At 34.4% G+C, this 25259-nt stretch overlaps 1 protein-coding gene across 1 annotated transcript in view; it reads left to right on the top strand.

The window, feature by feature from the left end:
- The window catches only part of LOC124972246 (glycine receptor subunit alpha-2-like), a 177299-nt gene that overhangs the window by 42559 nt on the left and 109481 nt on the right, over positions 1-25259 (top strand). The window contains exons 4-5 of the mRNA XM_047536518.1: positions 11680-11747; positions 20593-20816. Coding sequence (XP_047392474.1) covers positions 11680-11747; positions 20593-20816 — 292 coding nt within the window. The remainder of the gene's footprint in view (positions 1-11679; positions 11748-20592; positions 20817-25259) is intronic.

Here is a 25259-nt window from a genome sequence, read left to right as displayed (position 1 = left end):
AAAATAGTTGAGGAGTGTTCCTATACTGACTTCCAAAGGTTCTCATGAGATAAAGTTTTGCCATCATAGAATAATGAACTTATTGGCTCACATTTTCTTGTCTACCTTCTTTACTCTGTTACACTTCCCTCCTTGCAATTCAGTGTATTATTCACATCCTAATAAACTACTTTCACCTGAATCCTTGACTTAAGGAGAACTCAAACTAAGTGAGCATCCCACATACAAAAGGAGCCCTATAAATGCACTTTTAATTACACTGAATTACAAAGACACATAGTGTAACATGAGATAAGGCATGGAAGTAATATGCAGCATAAGTGCAGGGGACCTATTAGCACTTATAAATACAATAAGCACCAGGAGTCCAGGATTTCCCTTTGCAAGAGAGGAATAGCTGTCCTAGTTGTTAGTAGAGAAGAGTACATATCAGGAACTCTGGCTTCTATTTTTAGATATGTTGCTGACACAGAAAACCTGTTTCCTAACAGTACAGTGGTGACCTTCTCACCCTCTGAGAAATGGTGCAGAATGTCTAAGGAGAAAACAAGTCCCCATTTGTGGAAGCCACAGAGGAACAGAGGAGGAAAATGAGAGCTTAGGTACTGTTCATTGGCAGACATAGTGCTTTAAGATCTCTTTTGACAGCTAAATAGAAAGTGCTGGGTTGCATGGCTATGCGATGGTCTTTAACAGAATTTAGGTCTTCAAGCTTCTAAACCCTGGCTCTGAGCCTAAGACTTCAAAAGGGTAAATAAAAAAAAAAAACCTCTTAGAAAAACTTCACCTTAAAGATAAATTTTCTAAAATAAGGTAAAATCATCACTCTCATACAGATGTAAAATTAATACATGTGAAGGATTTTATTTAACTCATTACTCAATGTGGGAACTAAGCAGATGTAATAATCAGTTCAAGAGAAACTCCAATAAACAGATTATTATGGATCAAGAATATTGAAATGAATGTGGAAATGGCAACAAAACTAGACAGTTCCACAGTGGAAGAAGGAAATCCCTTGAACATCTATAGGACAGAATTTTCAGGTCTATAAGAAAAATGTATTTTGCATTATTATCAGTTATATAATTTACACAGTTGTAAAAAGCTCCCATAGAATCAGGGTCAGGTAACATGAAAGAGTGTGCTGTATAGACAATGCATGGTTTTCGAGGGAAGCATATATTTCTCTACACTTAACGATTGTTAGATTTAATAATACAATCCTTCTCCAATAATGAGGGAACATATTTTTCCTGGAGTTTGTTTATACTTTTAAAATACAGGTATTTTCTCTAACACTGTGAATAGGAATAACAGTAATAAAACAGAAGGCAGAAATATGGTGCTTGAGAAACCACAACTGGTTATATAACAAAAAGAAAATCTTGAGGTTTGCGAAGAAGACCCTTCCTTGATAGAAAAAAATGACAAGAGAAAAGAAATAGCTGGAATTTCAGATATTTTATCTCATTTTAGTTCTCCCATTGAACCTGAGTGTTAGGTGAAAATATTTCATCTTCTGTAAATGAGAAAATTGAATTCATAGTGATTAAATAGCCCACATAGGCTCACACATGGTACATAACAGGCCAGGATTTAAACCCAGTTCTTTTGGCTTCAATATTTATGACTTTTTCCATTATTCCATGTTGCACTGGGGAGGGATAATATCAGAAGGGAGGGCAACAGTTAAGAAGTTTCCTGATCCCTATCTCAAACAGAGCAGCTCAGTAGTGGTTTCAAAGGAGCACAATGCCATGCTCATTGGTGACTGTCATATTTTTGTTATAATTTCCTCATTCTGTTGAGTGCTCTGAAGAGATAACAAACAATTCATTTCTGATCTCGAAGTCTTAAGTAATTTGATTTAAATTTAAATGAATTACCATTTTTTTTTTGGCGCCGGGGATTGAACCCAGAGCCTTGCATGTATGCTATACTCACATATCTATAAATTACCTTTTGTGTGAATTATGCTTTGGAACTGAATGGATGGAAGACAACGGATAGGGTTAAAAAGTCCTATATTGAAAGCTGTTCTGAATCAAATTTCTTGAGATGCCACTGACATTTCCTTATACAAATGACTTATCTTTCCTTAATAACATTCAGGATGCATTTATTGAACTTCTAATATGTGCTCAATATTATAATAAGTGCCCAGGGGAACATAACAGTACATCAGATACAAACCATGTATTGCCTAGAGCATACTAAAAACATTAGACCAATATATAAAAACTGACTACAAAACAACATGGTAAGGTTTCTGAGGCTATGGAAATGCCTAGAAAGTTGATATTCAGATTGGGAGACTCATGAAGAATTTCATTGCATATCATTGACTTTGATGTGTGAGATGAGTCAAACATGGAAACAAATATGTATATATGGATCCATCTACCAATTCCATTATTATAAGTCCAAGCATAACAGTTTCTTCTTTTAAAATCATTGATGCAAAAAAATCTATTTTCAATTTGTCAGGACCTAACAAGTTTATGAACTTGCTATTCATTCTGCAAAGTAGTAGAGGATTCAATTAACAAGAGAAAGTCATCTTTAATTCTATTTTGTATTACTTCCTAAAATGAAAGAAAATGTCATTTGGGTTCATGAGAAATTCTCACATCTTTTTATTTCAAAACTAATTTCAAATGGCATTTAAATTTTTCTTCTTCTAAGGGTAAATGGATCTTTATTTATTATCTGCAGAAATCCCAAGATAGAATGAATCCCATGCTTTCCAGCAGTTCTCCATCTGATGACATTTTATTATAGCACAAATAGAAATACACATAGATTACATTTACAAATTATTCTCCATTTGAGAATTTTATTTAGTCTCTAAGATCTTTAAAATATGAAATGAACCTTTTTCATAACAAGCAAAGTGCCCCAAACCTCCCAAAACATAAACACACACTTTAAGGTCACTACAATTTCACAATGAACAAAAAATGCCTTGTGATGCTTGGTCGAACACACATTTTTAGTTTCATCTGACATTTCTTGTAGAAGGACTCAAGAGCTTTACAGCAAAGCTGTTTCTGACTTTTCCTTAATGCCTGATTTTCTTATGTTTAGCCCAACAATTCACCATCTAAATATAAAGAATGATTAGTAGAAGACCTAGTATAATGGCAAATAATGGGTGCTCAATAAATATTTGTTGATATAATGAATGACTGAAGATTTGTAACTCAGAAATACTCATAATTCAACAAATTCTTGCTGATTTAATTCCTTGATGAATAAACCCAACAAAGAAGCATAAGTTCCATAACACTGCCATATTTTCATCCAAAAAATGTTTAAATATTTCTTAAAATCCACACTGTTGAAATTTGAGAATTTCCCATCTGAAAGTCATATGACTGAGAAATATTTTAATATAACATTAGCATTGGTTTGGGGAAGTAGAATAATGTATAGTGCATTTAGCTATTACATAAAATGTGGTCTGTGATGAATAATATCTTATTCATCTTGACATTTTACCTTCTTTTTGTAATTTAGTAGTTCTCAACTGAGGGTGATTTTGTCCCCCATGGGACATTGAACAATACCTAAATACATTTTTATCCCAGCAGGGACTGTGGGGAGTGGGGTGCTATTGATTCCTAGTGCACATAGAGACTAAGGATGCTGCTAAACATTCTATAATGTACAGGACATCTCCCCAAAACAAATAATGATCATGCTCCACATGCTAATTGCCCCAAGACTGAGAAGTCCTATTCTAAACAAAGAAGGTAGCAGTAGTAATCATCTCAAATTCATGGTAGCTATATGGGTTCTCCAAACATAAATAATGTTTATATATAATTCCTAGAAGAAAAGAAGTGATAAAAAAAGTGGTTGAGTCCTGCCAAGATATTCTGTAGAACTGGAAAACACCTAGAGTTTACAGAAATAGGAGAAAATTAGATGAGATGGGCATTATTTCAATAAAGATTACCCTAAGAGGATGTTAGAATATTTAAATTTAAGTCTCAAGATTTCAGCGTACTCTATATTAAAATGAGTTTGGTAATGAATCTTCCACATAAGCATATTTTGACTACCCAAGGAACTTGTAATAATAGTAGTACTGAATATCAATGATTACCATTACTACAAATAATAGCAACTATAACTTATTAAACACACATTACATACTCTCCATACATTACTACTAGTTCTCACAATTATTATCAAGGTAACCATCATTAATCCTATTCTAAAGAAGCATTAACAGGTTCAGAGTTCCTGCAATCTCTTTAAAGTCCACAAGTGGTTATAATCAGAGCTGGTATTATAGACAAGACAGGTTCTCTTAGGACAGTCTTGGTTTATGCTTGATGTTCCCGTGTAATTAATAGCACCCACTTTCTCTTTTAAAAGTAATCACCCTATATGAGATTATGTATCCTGTCCTATCCCTTCTCTTTAAATCATGGAGAAATCCACAGTATGCTAAAATAGAAACTTGCTAGCATTTTCAAGGTCCTATGACATGAATCTAAGTCATGCTCCTTTCTGTCCACATAGTTATTACATTGTAGGAGCAGATGCCAACTGGTAACCATGAGTGGGAAGAACTCACAGAAGTTGTGATTTGGTTCTTGATATTTAAGCTACCTTAGATGTTAATTCATCATGTTGTCTGGCAATTTCCTAATAGATATCAACATGGCTGATCCAAAGAAAGGGGATTTCTGGACTATAACCAGGCTGTGGGAGTCAGTAAATGTTTAGTTTGTTTACCTCTGAATGACTTGCACTTTGTGCATACCTGGATATCAGCAAACTGAAAGTAGTAGTAGCAAATCCAATTTGACCATGTGTTGGGCATAGGAATCAATGGTATATAATTCATTTGTGGTGAATTTTCAAGATCAAAATAATATAATAGGTTAGATTATGTGCCCATTTTTAATTATAATCATGACATTTAAAAATTTTTAAATTTGTCATTCTTGCAGATTGGATGCCATCATGAAAAGCCATTCCCTCCACTTGGAATCCTTCTATCTGCCAAGGCTCTCTTTTTCATGAGTACAAACACATTATGCAACACAGAAAACCATTATAAGAAAAAGTGCTCACTCATGTTCAGATATCAAAGCTCTAACCCTTAATTCTACATCTTCTTGCTTCATCTGTGTGCTTTAATTTTCCCTTTATCTCTTGAGTTAATGGCAAGGATCTTTGTACTAGACAAAAATCTTATTCCAAAGGAAATTTAGTTTTGCATAAATGAAACACATGTATTTAATATTCCTTTTCCATCCAATGTCCTTACACTAAAGCAATAGCGATACTGGAAGACATGTTAAATTATTTACGAGAAATAATATGCAAAATGAAATTGCCACTCTTGTCTATTTTTGACAAGAGAGAAAAACATAACACTTTCATCTTGGAACTCAAGGATTGTTCTTTTTCCTCAAGTAGTCTTTCACCTAAAAATGATGTTGGAAATTACCTGGGACAAATCTAATTATTAATGACTCATTGTATTAGGATTACACAGGATCCCCTGTTCTTTCCTGATGCTTATTTTTAAACAGAATCCATCATAAAGCTTTTGAAAAAATAATACCTATTGCAAAGTTAGGAAGGTTTGGTTAATATGCATATATTTATATTCCAAATGAATATATGCACATATACATTGCCAAGATTATATAGTCACTATGAATAACAGATAAGTAGAATATTTAAAAAGACAAACACATACATTGATAAAAGGGCTAACTCATCAAAAGAATATAGTCTTCTTTTTTTTTTTTTGGTACCAGGGATTGAACCTAGGGGTACTTAACCACTCAGTCACATCCCCCACCCCCTTTTGTTTTTTATTTAGAGACAGAGTCTCACTAGGTTGCTTAGAGCCTTGCTAAGTTGCTGAGGTTGGCTTTGGATTTGTGATCCTGCTGCTCAGCCTCCTGAGCCCTGGGATTATAGGCATGTGCCACCACGTATAGCACAAGATATAATTCTAAACATATGTAGCTTTGTATTTCAATATTAATCTCTATATCAATATTCTTAATCATGACATTGACCACTACAGAACTAATCCTATTTAACATTCTCTTTAAGCAACACCAATCCAATTTCTAATTATTATAACCTGATGAGGAAACCTAACTGAATGATTAAATGCAGGACTTTGCTTCTTACTCTAAATACTGATTGGCTCATTACCTCTACTGTTACCATTAATTTATGTCTAAAACCCCACAGGCTCTTTAAATATTTTAATTACCTACAACAGAACTCCAAAATACATGAAAAAGACATTGACAAATTCAATGGGAGAAATAAACACTTGTACAATAATAGTTGGGTGCTTCAGTACACCATTTTCAATACTGAATAGAACATAGTGAAAGATCAGTAATGAAACAGAGAACATGAACAATTTAAACCAACTACATAGATAGAACAGTTTACCACCACCAGTAGATTATACTTTCTTCTCGAGTACACATAGAACATTTTCCAGGATAGACCATACATTTGGCCACTAAACAAATTATAAATTTTAAAAGATTGATATCATAAATAGTATCTTTCCCAACCATAGTAGAAAAAGTTGAAAATGAGTAAGAAAGAAAACTCAAAAAAATTCACAAATATTAGGAAATAAACATACTCTTAAACAACCTATGGGTCAAAAAAGAAATCACAAGGGAAATTAGAGATAAATAAAAACCATACATATACCAAAACCAATGGGATACAGTGAAGGCAGTGTTCAGTGGGAAGTTTATAATGTAAATGCTTATATTAAAAAAGAAAAAAAAGATCTCTCATCAACAACCTACTTTTAGACTTCAAGGAACTAGAAAAAGAATAGCAAACTAAACCCAAAGCTTCCAGCAGAAGTAAATAATTAAGATTAGAGTGGAGAAGAATAAAGTAGAGACTAAAAGAGGAACTGGAGAACAACAAAACCAAAATTTGTTTTTTTTCAAAGATAATAAAACTGATAAAAGATAATTAAAATACAAATCAAAATGGAATTGTAACTGACCTTACATAAAGAAAATGAACTGTAAAAGATTATGAAAAATTTAGATAACCTGGGTGAAACAGAAAATACCTAGAAACACACTAATTACCTAACTGATTGAAGATGGAATAGAAAGTCTCAACAAATATAGAATAACCAAGAGATTAAAGCAACAATCAAAAATCTTCTAACATACAAAAGTTCAGGACCAGGTGACTTGTCTGGTGAGTTCTACCAAACAGCTCTCATATTCTTCCACAAAGTAGAAAATGAAGGAAGACTTCCTAATTCATTTTATAAGACCAAATACCAAAGCCAGATAATGACCCCTCAAAGAAAAGATCACTGAATAATACCTTGTGATGACAGATGCAAAAAGCCTCATAAAATATTAGCAAGTCATATCTAACAGCACACCACAATCAATTGAGAAATATCAGGAATGACAAGATGGTTCAAAATAGGAAAATTAATCAAAGCATAGTAACTCATCATATTAATAGAATGAAGGAAAAACCCCACATGATCATCTCAGATTCAGAAGAAGCATTTGCAAAATCCAGTGTCCTTTCATGACAAAACCCCCAAAACACTCAGAAAAATAGGAACAGAAGGGAACTTCAACATGACAGAGGCCTTTTATGAAAACGGAGGTAACAACCTGACTCAACTATAAGCCATCTACAAGAGGCATACTCAATGAGAAAGAATCAAAGCATTCCCCTCTAAGAACAGGAATAAGACAAGAATACCTCCTTTCATTACTGTTATTCAATGTTATATTGGAAGTTTTATCCAGAGCAACAGATAAGAAAAAGCAATATAAAACATTCAAATTCATGAGTTAAGTAAAAATATCTCTATTCATATATGACATGATCAGGTATATAGAAAGCCCCAGAGAACTACTTGGGAAGCAGAGGCAGGAGAATTCCAAGGTCAAGGCCCACCTTAGCAAGTTAGCCAGAAACTGCCTCAAAATGAAAATAATAAAACTAAAAAAGGGCTTGGGATGTAGCTCAGTGGTATAGTGTCCCGGGTTCAATCCCCAGTACTGAAAAGAGAAAAAGAAAAAGGAAATAAAGAGTGAAAGAAGTTCAAAGAATCCAAAGCCACTAGAGCTAATAAATTAATTCAGCAAATTTGCAGCATATAAGGTTGCCACACAAAAATGTTCTATTTCTATAAGTTGCAATAAAAATTCTGAAAAGGAAATATTAAAAATTCCATTTAAAATAGTACTTGAAACAATACAATACCTAGGAATAAATTGGATCAAGGAGGTGAAATATCTGTATACTGACTACAAAACATTGCTAAAAATTTAATGAAGACCTAAAAAGATGGCAAGATGTCTCATGTTCATGGGTAGGAAGACAATATTGTTAAGGTGCCAATACTAGCCAAAGTGATATATAGATTCAACATAGCCCCTTTCTAGTGAGTTATGGTCAGATTGTTCTATCTCATAAGAGCAAAAAGGAACAATGGGAGCTAGAGAAAAATTGAAGGAGAAAGGGGAGAAGGGAGAGAGGAGACAAGAAAGTAAAGAAGGAAAGAGAGGATGGTGATATGATTAGATGTCTACATCATTCTCTTTTCCAGATTCTCATTCAACTTATCTTGAAATATCATCACTTTGCTAACAGAGCAATTAAATGAGGTTAACTAGTATAAACTCCTTTTTTCTACATTTATAGAACATATTTATTCACTGGTGATTACATCTAAGAATATCTTGTCAATCAGAACACCTGAACAGATTATTAGGCTAAAACTCAGATGTTATGTCGGCACATATCAATGTAACTCTTAAAAGAGAAATCCCCATATAATTCTTTCATTCAACTCAAAGAACTTGCAGGTCAAGTCCCATATTTAGGTAGATTCTATTTTTAGGATAATTCTATTGGCCTCAGAAATTTTACAAACTCTGTGACCTAGGGAAAATTAGCTTATCAACTTTATGCCGTAGTATTTTTTTGTCTATAGAATGCAGGTCATGATACCATCTAATTATTGAGGAATGAAGTAAAGCACTCACTAGCACACAGTGAGTTTTTAATGTGTCAGTTCTTAATATATGTATGTGCTTAATGTTTAATTAAAAAATAGCTTGCTGAAAAAAATAGCTTACTCTCTTTCTTTCCAAGGTTTCATACAAATGTGCAAATGAACCTTGAAATAAAATGCTCAAGGTTGAAGAGGACAGATGTAAAGAATCAATAAATGTATAAGCCAATGTAAAATAACAGGAGGTATTGTAAATACTCAGGAGGGAGAGAACAAATTGCATCATGAAGGCAGTGTAGCCAAGTGGGCAAAGTTTAGGTTTTTGGAACCAGAATGACAAGATGTTGAGTCTCAGCTTTCCTAATTCCTGCAGTTTAAACTTTAAGCAAGTAACTTAACCCCTATGACCAGTTTCCTCATCTGTAAATATTTACTAGAGCAGTAAAAATTCCTCCTTTGTGACAATTAAACTATATAATTTTTATTCTACTTAGCACAGTGTGTCAATATGTGGTAGCTTAAAATATTTCAAGTTCCAGCAATATACTTACACTGACATTTATGAACAAGGATAATAACAAATAAATGATGGCATGACTCAGCCTTGTAAATTCTTCTAATAAGTTTGGGTAGACCAGACAAATAGATAATGTACAATACAAGAAAACTGAGGTTTAAATTTTAAAGTTCTTCCTGTTAAAATGTGATATCAAGTTAACCAAAGTGAGCCAGACTCCAAAATAGAAGTAGAATGTTTTTTCTCATATATGGAAGATAGTAGGGAAGATAGAGAGGGGTGAGGGATACCAGGAAAATAGAAGGGAGATCAATAAGGTAGAAGAAGAGGAACAGAGAGAGTAAGGAGGAGAGAGTAAGGGGAGGCACTGAGAGGTGAAGTTGAACAAATTATGTTATATGCATGTACCACTATGCCACAATGAAACCCACTATTATGTATAATTAATATGTACCAATAAAACATGATATTCCAAAGTGAATTGGAAAAGAATGCTAGAATGACAATTCTTTTTTTCCTGATCCTTCCCCATCATTTATGTTCTATCTTGCATGTATGAGTTTGTGAAAAATTTCCAGCCTGAATTGGATGATCTAAAAGATCTCTTTGTGGAGGGAGAGAGAAAAGCAAACACATAGTTTCTCATGACTTGTCCCTACCTTGCCTAATTTAGTTTTTACTGACAGAAAAATATATTCATTATAGAATATATTATATGGCCAAGAAAGAGAAAGACTCATTTTTGTCTTGTGTAATCAAGAGACAAGAACAAAATCAAGCAGAGTAGGAAGTGACCATGGAGAACTCATCTTGGCAGATGCTAAACTAAAAGACATGGAGTATTTCAGAACTGTCAACTGAAAATTATTTTGATAATGTGGTGCCTGTGGTTCTATGCCTGCAAACTTTTTTTAAAAAAATGCACATTTTTATTAAAAGGAGACAAATTAGGTATGTTACGATGAAAAAAACTTCCATAACTTTTACAAATACTCCTTGCTCATTTTTTTTAAACCAAAAGATCTTGCCTGGGGACTTGTATAATTGTTTTACCCCAAGTTTTCTTTCCTCATTTCAAGAACCCCAAATGGACTTATAGAGTTTTAAAATGCAGCAACAACTTGTGTTTTTACCACCAGTCTTTGAGGGAGACCTCAAGTCAAACTCCTCTTCATTCAGATCCTACCAGTTGATTAAGAACCAACTAGGGTGTTGCTTGCATTGAGCTGCTGAGATTTCATTGCAGGAAGAGAGACAAATTTCCACAGGGGAAAGCAGTGAGTGAATAGATGTTCATGACAGTATTTTCTTATCTCAGAAAGCATTAAGAAGAAACTCCATGAAGGAAATAAATGATTTCCCTGCAAATTATGAAGTAGGGAATCATCAGTGATTTGCCTTTTGACAAAAGTCTAGGGGAAAAGAAAGCTGGGTGGGCGTAGTCCCAGGGTCTCTGGAGATATAAGTGAACTCATTTTGTTCAAAGCTCATCTAAGATGTGATAATCCTTGCTTTACACCACATTTACTCAGACTGCAGTATGGACACTAAATGACATTTCTATTTGCACTTGTCTTAAGTTAAATTTCTTTGGTTTTTGTATTTCTGTACATCATTTTTCATTGGGGCTTAGACCGTATAAGGAAGGAAAGGGGTAAATTCAGAGGTGTCAAGAGACTCAATGTAACACTTCAGTTTAAAGGGTGCCATGTAAAAGGAAGTGGATGATCCTGACTCACCCATAATCCCAAAATGAAGCTCCATTTTGACTTCATGACCCAGGTTTTTTCATCTCCATGGGGCATCCCCTGTTGAGGCCCACAATGTTGATGTTCCTAAGGTCAAAGAAAAACACTTACCAAACCAAAAGGCTATGGCAATATCAACTTATACTAATGAATTCAGTTAAATAGTCAGCTTATATTTTCCAAATTCAAAACTCTTCAGGGTAAGTTACCATTGCTTAACCATCATTAGTCAAAATACTAGTAGGAATGTTATCATTTTGTACCTCTAGGTAATTTTTTTCAATCTCATCATCATTTCAGTTTTATTTACATTTCTAACCATTTGCACAGATGTTGATGGAGATGTATTTTTGCTTCAATGTCTCTTGCAATATTCTTATTGCATTCTGCAGGTCCTCCAGTAAACGTTACTTGCAATATTTTTATCAACAGTTTTGGATCAGTCACAGAAACTACCATGGTAAGTGCTATAATGCCACCGGCAAGAGAAAAACGTGACTCAATTATGCCATGAACACAACCTGTCAAATTTTCTATTGTTCAACTTGCAGGGCCTCCTGTAAATGTTACCTGCAACATATTTATCAACAGCTTTGGGTCAATAGCAGAAACTACAATGGTGAGTGGGACTGAGCATTGAAGCCATCGTGTGAAGGAATGGGATATGAGATCAAAGGGCTCTGTTGCATATTTGTGTGACATTTACTGAGTGCCAATTTCCAACTTGCTCAGCTTTGAAAAGCAATAATTTATACTCCTTCATTTTGGAAAGTCATATGTCAAGTGGTCATTATTTAAAATTCAGTGATATATCCATCATACCAGAGAAATTTTGGAAATATTTGATGTCTGGTTAGCAATAAGTGTGGTGTATAGTCAAGAGTATTTAAATATTTGCATCTCTAATGTTTCATAAGTATAAATTTCAAAGTTTGAGAGATGTTTGTTATCACCACTCTTTTACATCTAATGGAAGCTTTAACATAGGTAAGCCTTCCTTATATCCTTAAGATATAAGCCATGAGGCTGAGTTTACAAACACACACTCACCCATGCATATACAATTGTTTTGGCAATGTAAAGTAGTATTAAGTTTATAGTAATTGTATCATATGTATGGATTTTCAATAAAATCTAAACATAAAACTAATGAAAAGCTCATCATAGGGCATGTGCAAACATCTTTAATATATTTGAAAAAGATTTCAAATACTATAAACCCACCAATATGCCTTATGAATAAATGTCATAGTCATATTGCCTATTGGATCCTTAGCTTTAAAAACCACCCAGCACGAGTTTGTAGTATGGAGATTGCATCTTGAGTGAAATATTTTCTTGATATCCAGACAATTTGTTTTAAGTCCTTAAACAAGTGGTTGGTTCTAATTTTCATGGCTATATAAATTATGTACTCATATTATTGGATGAAACCCAAATAAAATATAGTTGAACTTGACCAAGAATTGTGGTGGGTGATGTTTTAGAAATACTCAAGTAGTAAATTAATGAACATAATGACATTGAGAAGTGAAAAGTATGATTCTTCTGTTTATATAAGTTTTCTCTTTTAGGTTACTAGGATAATGTTAAATAAATTACTGTACTTAAATAAATTACTGTTCTTGTGGTATCCTTGATGCCAGAAAGAATTAATTGGCCTTTTGCCACTCCCTTTCACTGGCAAAATTAAACATAATGCATCTCCACTACCTATTTTAATACCCTGAAGCAATACTGTTCAGAAACAATATTTCTGGGACTTTGACAGGATGTATAGTACATTAAAATTCTACCTAAACAAGACAGTTTTGATAGGGTTATTAACTGACTCATAAGAAATGCTAAACATAGAAACAATAATCCAACTCTGGTCTTGGCATTCAGTTTCTGTCTCTCCCTTCTTATTTTTATTCTTGCAAGAGAGGGGCAAAGCTTCAAGTAGCCTAAATCACTGTCACCAACTTTACACGATGGCATTCAATGACGATATTTGCACGGCCTAATGCTGATTGCATTAATTAAGACTCCTAAGTTGCTTTGATTAAATCTCCTCATTGCATCTTACTCTCAATCAAAAATGTAAATGTGCACCTTTTTGATGTTCATTAATGCAAGAATAAGCTAAACATTTAAAGAGATGAAAATGGAAGCCATTGATACACTATTTTCCTGTATCCTTAAGATTTAGTGAAGGTGTTCATAAATGGGCTGCATAGGTGCTTCCTGGACACTTAATAGGTGTCCTTTGTCATATTGCCTACCAAAACACTTGGAAACTGTTGCTCAAGGATAACATCAACAGCCTGTTTATTCTTCTGTGTAAGACAAATGAATTGCATGTTTAGAAAAGTAATATGTATTGTGCTTCTTTTATTTTACTTCTTAGCTTTTGAAGTAGTGACAAGCTTCATTTGGCTTTGAAAATATATTTTATTTTCTTCAATTATTGCTTTGGTGTTAAACTACAAAAAATGTTTTTTTTAATTCTATCATGCTTATGACAAAGAAGAAATTCTCATACCATCTATAGTAGAGATTGGGAAACTTTTTGTATAAAAGGCCAGACAGTAAATACTGAAGACTCTGAGAGCCAGATAGTCTGTGTCATAACTACTCAGTTCTGTCCCTTTGGTGTGAAAACAGCCATAAAGAAAAAAGAACCAATAAAAAACTTAAGGAAAAAAATAGTAAGCAAATGTACATGTTTATGCTCCATTAAACTTTATTTATAAAAAGAGTCTGGGGCTAAATTTGCCAACCCCAAATTTAAGGCATCAATATTTAAATAGGCATTATTTCAGATGCACACAAGAATGTGACAATTGCTGTACTAGAGATGGGTCTTGTTTTCCAAGATAGGTAAAGCCCTCCCTGGGAAGTCAGCTGATGCACCCTATCTTAATCAGGTCTGGCTACTGTAACAAAGTATCATAGATTGAGTTACTTACAAACAACAGAAATTAATTTCTCAGTTTTGGAGGTTGGAAATCTGAGATCAGGGTGCCACTATAGTTAGGTTCTGGGGAGGGATTGCTTAAGTTTAAAGACAGCTGATTTTTCTTTATATCCTTTTATGGTGGAAAGAACATTTTCTGGGGTTCCTCTTAACAGGGCATTAGTTCCAATCATGAGGGCTGTACCTTCATGAAAAAATTACCTCTCAAAGTTTCTACCTCCTAATACCATCACATTGGAGTTTAGGATTTCAACAATGAATTTTGAGAGGACATACATATTTAGTCCATTGCACCCACTGATGTTTAACAAAATTTGACTCATAAAATGTAGTCAAAAAATAAAACAGAACCAGATTCTTTCCTGAACCACTTTTTTTCATATTTTATATTTTTAATGAAATTGATATTGCTTAGTGTGATTTTTGTAATTAAAATTTTGGGGATAATATAAATTCATAGGCTATGGTAAGATATTACACAGAGAAATTCTGTAACACCTTTACCTAGTTATCCCTAAATGATAACATCTTGCAAAGCCACAGTATAATATCACAATGAAGACACTAACATGGATACAGTCAAGACAGTTTCCACCATTATGTGCTACTTTTGTCATATTGAAGCAAAATTCTATTAAATGAAATAACATGTTTTACCAATAAGTACATCCAGTGGAATATCCAGAATAGGAAAATCCATACAGTCAGTCAACTTGTGGTTGCCAAGGGCTGGGCAGGGAGAGGGAATAATAAGTGGTTATTTAATAGGTGCAGAATATTCTTCTAGGGTGATGAAAATGCTTTGAAAATAGAAATGCTTGTACAATATTGTGAATGTGCTAAATGCCATTGAACTGTGAATTCTGAAATACTTAATGTTATGTGAATTTTGGTCCAATTAGAAAAGAAAAATATAACAACTATGAAACTCATTCAATAAATTAATAAAATTAACTTACTTGTAATCTTCATACCCAGAGATGACTACTATTACCCAGAGGTCATATATTGTATGATTTTCTGAACCAATTTTAGGTGGAGTCAGAAACTTCAGCTTTTATGTAGTGAAAAAGTCATTGATTGGTCCGATTTTGGGGTACAATAGTTTTGCTTTCTTTACATTTTCTGTAATGATTTCTTCCAAGAATGCTTCAGAATTTTAAGTTTCTAAACATGTTGAATTTCCTCTCTTCCTTCACACCTCATTTTCACCCCATGACCCAGAGAGTAATATTGAAGAATTTAGTTTGGGGTGATTGTTTCTAAAAAAAGAGGCAATAATTAATCTGTTTCAAGAACTCATTGTAGTTTTTCTTTTAACGGTATATAATCTGTCCCTTTTATGGTTAATGAAATCCCACTGATTTATTGTTGATACTGCCTGCCCAAAAAGTATTGGCTGGCTTACACTACCAATAAAATTCTCACTTCTTTGCTGCATGAGTGTTGGAGATGTGTAATCACAAGACAAACACATTTGTATTACTCTAAGGAATATTTTTATGGATCATCACAATGATATACAAATGATATATAATGTAAATACAAATACATATCTTTGTTAAGAGATACAGAAATGTGTTGGTGGTCATTGTTAATTGACCCTATATTAAGATTATTCAGTGGAACAAATTTTGTAAGGTCCCAAAGACTTAGCAGATTAATAAGGGATATATAATGAGACAGGTTATATTCTCTTTTTGGAGTGTCAGTTTACCATTTTGTTTTCTTTCTGACCCTCTGTTCTTTAGTTGCTAATGGCAAGTGAATTTACAGGATAGGAAATATATCTGCAATCCCCTATTTCCTGATGTAAAGGCATAGTTTGAAAATATCGGTGATGCCATTAAATGTCGAGTGTTTACTACCATCTTTATGCAGCTCTTCCCAAGTTATACCATCAAAAGCAGAGAAGAAATGCTGTCTTCTCAGCTTTCAAATGATTTCTTAGAGGGATGTGGATGGGCAGTGAGTGATTTGGGTCTATGGGTATGGGAACACTACCTATGCCACAGCAGCAGATCCTCTCTACTTATTTACCAGATGGATGGGATAGCTGAAAATGTGTCCCCTCAGAGAACATTTCCAGAGAGAGCCAAAAGTATACAAATGTGTCTCCTCAGAGAACAACTCGAGAATATAATTCTGGCTCCCCTGAACTCTGTCCCTAAGGGTAAATTCCCATTCTCTGCTGGTGACTGCTGCAGGGTGAAGAGTTACTTTACCTCTGATATGAAATCACATTCCTGAGGAATATGTGTTGTATTATAACCATGGAAACAACACTAGGGGTTTCCTTTCATTCTACAGCTACATAAGCAAGCCATAAGAAGATACTAACTGATCAGGAAAAGCAGATAGGTATATTTCTTTTTCTGACTTCTTAAGGAAGAATTAAAGAACAACCACAAACCTGGCATTTTGTTAATTCAATATATGAGGTGTCCTTGGTCTCCAAATTAGCAGTGCAATATTAAATCTCAAATTCATCATAAAGCAACATCCCCCCATAATTTTAAATTCAACTTCTCATATTAAAGCTAGTAGTACCTTAAGATTATAAAAGCTTTACTGCAGTGTAGGCAGGGATAAAACTAAAGTGCCACATAAGCACAGTAGGGAATCAAAAAAGAATACCCTTGCCAGGCATGGTGGTGCATGCCCATAATCCCAGGGGCTTGGGAGGATGAAGCAGGAGGATCGCAAGTTCAAAGTCAGCCTCAGCAACTTAGTGAGGCCCTCAGAAACTTAGCAAGACCCTGTCTCAATAAAAAATTAAAAACAGCCAGCCGGATGTGGCTCAGTGGTTAAGTGCCCTTGGGTTCAATCCCTGGTAAAAAAAATCCTTGTCTTTGATACCTTTATAACATAATTAGATAGCATAATGCATATCTAAATAATAATAAAAGGTTAATGGTAAGGATAAGGTTTAATAGGAGTATATGTGAAATAGTATGACAATCTCTGTGAAAATACTAAACTAAATATAACAGTATCAAAATAATTCAATTTAAGGAAATAATCTTTAAGGAGTGGGCATAGCATTAGAAGGCAACAGAAAGAAAAACTTGAGAAATTTTAAATTTGACACTAAATAATAATATGGAATGTACGTACTCACATTACCTGTGTTAAGAATAAAGATTATGTGACTTACACATAGCTTTTGAATAAATGAAAAAAGAATACAATTTGAAAGTTTCCATTACCAAATCTAATACCCAGATCGTCAATCATAGGGAAACAAATTTTAGTACAAAGAAACATGTTATTTATTTGAAGTAGAATCTGTCCCTGGAGAGAGAAGGCAGTGCAAAAGAAAGTTCTGTCGGCATTTAAACATGTTTCTCAATATTTACTTCCACTTTAATATTTTGTTAAACCTTACAGCAAAAAATAAAGACAAAGACTACTGAAGAGTATAACTATTCTCCTTTGGTTTGGAATATCACAAGGGAATTAACCTAATCATAAATAAACAGAAGTGATGCATTGATAAATCTCACATGTCAAATTTTCTTCCTATATTGAAAATGACAGTGAATTGGAAGAATTACATAGGCATAACTCCAGAAAATCTTTTATTTGGTTACCTACTTCTGTATGTCTTTAGGTGTCTGTATACTTTTAAAGATATTTAAGGATTGCTATTTATTTTAGAATAATGTATATCATCACAAACAAAATTATAGACAAATTTTAATTACCTACACTGAAAGGAATGAATACTTAAACGCTTTGACAAGTGGCATTTCATATAATTACTGTAATTGTGGCATAGAATATATTTTCTCCTCTAAATCTTATACTTATCTTTGCTTACAGATAATGTATTAATTTATTTTAAATTAACCTTTAGACATTTAATGATTGTACTGTGATGTAATAGACTCATTACTCATTTTAAAGTTCTCATATTGGGAGGAGCTATTTTATCACTTTCTATATATAAAATTCAAAACAAAAATTAATAAACAATGGAGAACATTCATGGAGAAGACTTTTTAAAAAGATGTATATTAGCTATGAAAATCTTAATTGAGACATTTTCTTAAAGGTCACTGTTTTCAGGATGCATGTCACTAATATAATAATTTCTAGGTGAATAAACTAAACTTAGGAGAATTACAAGGAGGTTCTCTTGATGATTTTACTGCCCAGTGCTCTGCCCTCTATCTAGCTTCTCACAGAATCTTCCATTCTAGTACTACTTCCTGGATGGGAGGTGGGGTTTCTGGCCTGCCAATAGTTTAAGATATTTAATATGCTCACCTCTGTTAAGTTCAGCTCCCATTACTTACCATATTTAGAGTCCTCAAGAATTGGCTAAGGGAGGGGATATTTTTTCTCTATTTTCTGTTGAAACAAACACACAGACTCCTCTTAAACAATTTTACTTGTTATTATTCTAGGGAAATAAAAGGGATTGGGTGTCAAATAGTGGAGAAGCTACATTTCCCTCTTCAGGAAACCTTAAGAAAATCTCACAGCTGATGTATCTAGTGTATACTTTCATATAAATTAGGTTTTTATATTTTAATAGCCCCTTCTTTTATTTTCATGAATCACATGTTTTTTCTCACTACTCACACAAAACTACAAAGTTTCCAGTCACTCCTATTCCCAAGTCACTGACTTGATATTAATCTCGTTCCAGTCACAACTCCCTGGTGTCTTGGGACAATTCTAGAAATCTGTGATGAGAACTTTGAGTTTCTGCCATTCCCATGGCCCATTCAGTGGGGGAGTTAGTGAGCAATCAGATTGGGATGGAAACCTAGCTAGGCCCACAACAGCACCTGCTTGGATTTCAGAATTTATTGTGAAACCTAAATAATCTCAAATAAAGAGTAGTTACTAAAATTTTCCAAGTCTGAATGTCCTCATGTTATACAATGGAGAACCTTAAGGTTATTTTCTTTTAATAACAGCCTTTCAAAATGATCTATATTTTTCATCACCGATTTTCAGTGGTTATTAACTATTTGATTATTTGCCTTTTTAGGCCCATGTTGTGCACCATTCCCAAGAACTGCCACTTAAATGCTTTATGAGCTGATCAGGAGACTGCATTTGAAAAAAAAAAGTCACTGGAATTTGGGTAGTTTAATAGATAGAAAGAACTGGATTGAAGCTCTTTTCCATATACACTAATCTTTAAAACGTATTCTCCTTCTGGTCCTGAGGGAATTAATCAAAACTGGCTATTCCTAGGTAGTTTCCAAGATACTTGACATAGTGACCAACCACCCCTTGGGAATGGTTTGGGACTGAGGGTGTGCTCTGGGCATGAGGGTCCAAACTAGGAAGTTCTCAGGCAAACCCTTATTCATCATTAAAGTAAGATAAACAATGACCAAAAATCCACACACCAAATATGTGGAGATGGAGCTTGTGATGGTAAATTATCTTAACTAACAACAAGTGGCAAGAATGGACAACTATTAACTCTGAAATCATAGTCCTGCTTGACTAGTGAATACTGATAAAGGCCCAATCAGGGTCCGATTATCAAATGAAGCAATGCTTTCCATGAACCTAAAGAACTTTGAATAGAATTTCCCAGGAGAGCAGGCAATCTTCCAAGCTAATTCATTAGGGAAGGAAGTTCCCAGATGAAGTGAGAATGCCAGGGGTATACCTCAGACTCCCACAAGGCAGAAAACCTTTGTCAAGAAGGTATTCAAATTGAGAAAACAAAAAAGATCTCTGGATGAAGCATCGAGTTGGCTACTATAGATGTATACATTCAGAGAAAATGATAAAATATTTAAGAATTTTGAAAGTAAGTAGCTGTGATAGAATTATTTTGTCATCGTGAAGCAATTTAATGTGTATGTTGATGGGCTTTTAAAATATTAGGCCATCATCCCACAGTTTTGCAAGTTTTCCCTTCCAAAATCACAGAATGGCTTTTCTTCTGCCCAGAACATCAAGCAGAAAGAAAGTAGATATAGTCTCATTTCTGATTTGGAAAAATGAATTAGTTTTATTTAACAATGTGCCATCACAGACTTATATACTTGTTACACTTTTCTATAGCAAAATCGACTTGAGTTAGTATTATTTCACACCAGAAATAATAATTTAAGCATAACAATTCAACCAAGTCAACCTACTCCATTTGTGTTGTGGTTTGAATGCATCTTATTTCTTCTTCCCCTCTGGCTCCAGTCCTAATAGAACTGAGTGGTTTATTTTGACCAAGGTATATTCAGCCTGGTTTACTCAGCAACTAACACTCTATCAAATCAAAGAGATGATTGAAAGGGAAATTTAAATAGACGTCTTCCTGTCTTATGCCAGGATGGACAATAAGTAGCTCTTGTGCATGGCATTTCTGTAGGACTACCGAGTGAATATTTTTCTGAGACAACAGTGGAATGATTCACGACTGGCATACAGTGAGTACCCAGATGATTCCCTGGATTTGGACCCATCTATGCTAGACTCCATTTGGAAACCAGATTTGTTCTTTGCCAATGAGAAGGGTGCCAATTTCCATGATGTCACCACTGACAACAAATTGCTACGGATTTCAAAAAATGGCAAAGTACTCTACAGTATCAGGTAAGCCTCCATTAGTCGCACATGTTCACTTCTCTACTTCTCTTCTGGCCTAGAGCTGCCTGGTTCTTCAGGGTAGGATGTATATGACTTCAAATTTGTGGTCTCTTGTTTATCATCTGAATCTTAAAGTTGGTGGAGAGCACAAGACATTTCTATAATTTCACAAGTGTGATTCTCCACAACACAAATGTATTTTGTAGTTCTGTGGGTGGGTGATGGTATTGTGTAAATACCTGAACATGTGTATTTTGATGACCTTGATAAAGGAATTACAGTCAGGGAAGGTGGCACATGCCTATAATCCCAGTGACTCAGGAGGTTGTGGCAAAGGATTGCAAGTTTGAGGCCATTTTCAGCAACTTAGTAAGACCCTCATCAATTTAGTGAGACCCTGTCTCAAAATTTAAAAAGAAGTAAAAAGAAGAATGGGGATGCAGCTCAACATTAAAGTGCCCCTGGGTTCAATCACCAGTACAAATAAATAAATACTCCTTCAGTTTAATTGCCATTGAGCATAATGTATGAGTTTTCATTTCAATAATTCTGTCATTTAACCACACACAAAAATCCTCAATGGCTCAGCATGGTTAACAGTATGCTTTGGTCTGGGTAAGTGGAAGCTTTATTTCAATCTCTTCTCTACTTTAAACTAAACATATGACCTTGATTTCCTAACTTTTCTTAGGCTTGGACTTGGGACAGAAGATTCCTGAGATTCATTTTTTAATTGTACATTCAAATATGATCTTCTCCAGAATCTTTATCACCCCAGGCTCAAAATAGTATCTTCCTTTTCTGAATTCTAATAGCAGTATCACTGTGGCTCTGTAAGGCTCTTATTTCTTCTTACCTTATATTTTGGTTTTTGCTGCACATTAAATAAGTATAGCATAAGAACATGGAATTTTGGAATCAGACAAATCCAGACTCAAATCCAAGCTTTGGCACTTACTAAGCTATATGACTTATAATGCTTAGTTACCTTAACCATAAAATGGGACACAGAACATTTATCTCTGAGTATTCTTGTGAGAATGAAAGATACCATAGATAGCAAATATTTTCTTTAAAGGGACAGATTATGAGTATTTGAAATTATGTAGTCTAAATTACCTCTGTCACAACAACTCACCTCTGGCATTTAGTTCAAAAGTAGTCATAGACAATATACAAACAATTGGGCATGGTTTGTTTCAGTAAACCTTTATTTACAAAAACAGGTGGTGAACTGGATTTGGTCCTTTGACTGACAACTTAGTAGTCCTAATATATATTTAAAATCTACTTGTCATAATATCTGACACAGACTACATGTCCCATAAATAAGATGATGGCTATCTGTATTTAAAATGAATATTGTTTTTAAACAATAAGCTCTTTGAGATACTTGGATTTTGCCTTTTTTGTAATATTTTCCAAAGGGCTAAAACAACATACAACATATGAGAGATATTTAGTACATTAAAAACTATTGGCATTTAAAGGTTCTGTATAGAATACCCCTTTCTCTCCAATTTCATTGCCAATCACCCCACAAAAAAGTGAATAGGTAGGATTCATGCAAATAATTTTAACAAGTTGACAGACTTAGCACCATCACAGCCTCACTCAACAACTCTATATGTAATTTGGTTCTCTATTGCATATTTCATTCTTATACTTAATACTTTGACAGGTTGCTAGTAGCCAACATCCCCAGTGTCTTGTGGAGTGAAAGGGGCAGCTTACTTATAGAATGTAGCAAGGTCAACTGCTTGTACGAAGAACCAGGAAACTTTGCCCAATTTCCACTTAATTTTCAAGGAAAGAATATTCTGCATGGTGATGCATTTGTTTGGTGTAAGATACAGTATTGGGCATGACCTAAGTTGATGTGACCTGATGAAATAGGACATATGTAGAGCATGGTGCTGGGAAGGAGAGTTATAAAAAGCAGCACAGGATATCAGCTGCTTCAGCTAATCCTCTGGGCCTTGGGTGGTATTTGCTTTAGTAAATGTCTGGTGTTGTGTGCTGTTGAAATAAAACCAGGTTATTGTTGTTTTCCTTCTATACTATGAAGGTATTTCTATTCTAGAACTGTGAAAGATAAAATGCTTTCCAGACTTAGATCTAGAGGCAATTCTTGTTATCTCTGATTCTCAAGTATAGTAAAGTTCAGGCTCTAAAATGTCCTAAAATTTGCTTGGATTGGTTGAGGTTTGTCCTATGGCAGACCAGTTTAGACTTTTCATTCGTTGTGGGTATAAACTGAAATCTGAGGAAAAATCCTTGCTGAAGGAGAACAGGAGATGTCACTTTAAAGAAATAAAAATACTTGGCTATTTGAACTGTAGGAATCTAATTATTTGCCCAGAAAAGTTTTTAATGAGTCAGAATCTATGCTGGGCCTAGAGATCCAGAACTAAGTAAGATGGGGGTCCTTTCCCAGGAAGGACTCCAACCTAACAAGGCAGGTGGATATGTGATAAATTAAGTAATAGAAATGAATAGGGAATCAGGAAAAGAAAAATGTTTCTAACTTCATAAGTGAACTGTGTGATCCAAATATTGCTAGAAATTTGGGGTCAGTGCTAACACTTGTATTTGAATCATTGAACTCAATTTAACTAGAGGCCAAGAAGTAGTGTTAATATATGCCCAGCGGAACTTTCAAAGGTTGAAACTCAAGTTTAAGACCAAATGGGCTGCATATGCTTGATATCTTCAAGGTGCTAAAAAGACCTTGCTGAAGTTGCATTAGGAAGGAATTTCCCTGCACACTCAGGTTTACAATGCAAATACCCTGAGAGAGGGAACACTTTGGCCTAAATTCATACTAAGCTGTAAAGAGCTGATATGAGACTTATTGCCAATAGTGTGATGTCTATGAAGAATAGTGAGGACAACATATTGTGAAGAAAGTTTTCCTTATATAACACAAAAATCAGTCACTTTTTTCTCCATCTGTTATCATGGCAAACCAACGGCCACCATTTTCAGAAGGATGAATGGATTACCTCAATGTTTTTGCTTTCAAAAATTTTTGCACCATCAGCATTAGTAGGTATATTTGGTCACCAAAACTATGCTGCTGACTTAATTTTATGGTGTGTTCTACCTTGACACCAAGATATTCATCTGGTAAAATGCAGTTTGTTGTACCATTTGGAACCCCTACTCTGAACCTTATGGCTTTGAATGCTATTCTGATTACTTCCAATATTATCATAGACATGGGCTTTAAAGTCAAGCTTGAGAATCTGGCCCCAACACTAGCTATATGATTTAAAGAAATATGATATCTTCTGAATCCTCAGCTTAGAAAGAGATGATTTGGTTATGAGAATTAGAGTAATACATGATATATGCATACTCAAAAGGTGCACTGTTACACACTAGAGCTCTTGGTATTTTCTTGAAATTTAATGATCATGCTTTCTGTTTCAGACTCTAAGACAAAAAGTAAATTGACCAAGATAGTTCCCCATAATATCAAAATGTAAAGGATGAGATGGACCCACACTTTGAGTGTAAACCTACAAAGTAGGAGGAGTTCTTAATCTGATGCTAGTTGAAAACTCCTTGGGTCCTGGAACCTCCCTAAAACTGTACACATATATTTTGCATTTAAGGGAAAAAGTCCTCTATCATTACTAAAGTGACTATTCCCTCCATCTGTTAATGACTTTGCTTCTAGATTTGCTGCATGCCTCCAGAATGGTTACACCTGAGATGAAGTTGTCAAAGATATATTGTTTGCTTTCAGTGCCTTATTTGACTGACCAGGTTCCCAAGGGCCTTATGCTACCCTACAATTGCAGGGAGTTACCCAACCCATAAATAATGAAATTGATCCTCTACAAAAGCACCCCATATCAACAAGTCATTTGCTTAATTCTTTATCAACCTTTATCTGACCCAAAACATTACTTTATGGCATTGGAGGTGATTTGCTTGCTGATTCAGTTCATGATTCCAAGTGATGATGATTCAGTCTTCTACCCTCCCAGAGTACCTGAGTTGTAATACAAAACCCATGGGGACGACATACCTTCTTCATCTGATGAAAGATTTACAGGTACCACTGAGAGTAATTGGAGTGTAGATTTCCAGACAGACACCCAACCATGCTCCCCAAACAATTCTAAGACTAACTCTATCCACACACATAAAAGCCAACTTTTCCCATGTGGCCTCCCATTCTTGACTCATCCTACTGTCTGATGCAAGAATTTCAAAAGGTTCTAGTTTTAGTTATAGAATCATTTTTATGCCATAAGAAAAAAGAACATTTTTATTTAGATGTCAGAGCTGAAAATAAAATGCACAGTGAAGTGAGGCCTGCCTAAATGTTGCCAATGGTGATGTTTTGATTATCTTACTCCCAATTTTGGTGAGACACAGAAGCCTGTATTTTCTGCTGTAAGTCAGCTATGAAAAGCTGTGATTTCTTATCTCTGA

Source organism: Sciurus carolinensis, chromosome X (assembly GCF_902686445.1).
Source record: "Sciurus carolinensis chromosome X, mSciCar1.2, whole genome shotgun sequence".
NCBI classification, from domain to species: domain Eukaryota; kingdom Metazoa; phylum Chordata; class Mammalia; order Rodentia; family Sciuridae; genus Sciurus; species Sciurus carolinensis.
Note: the sequence above shows the minus strand (reverse complement) of the source record. Positions and strands in the feature narration are given on the sequence as shown.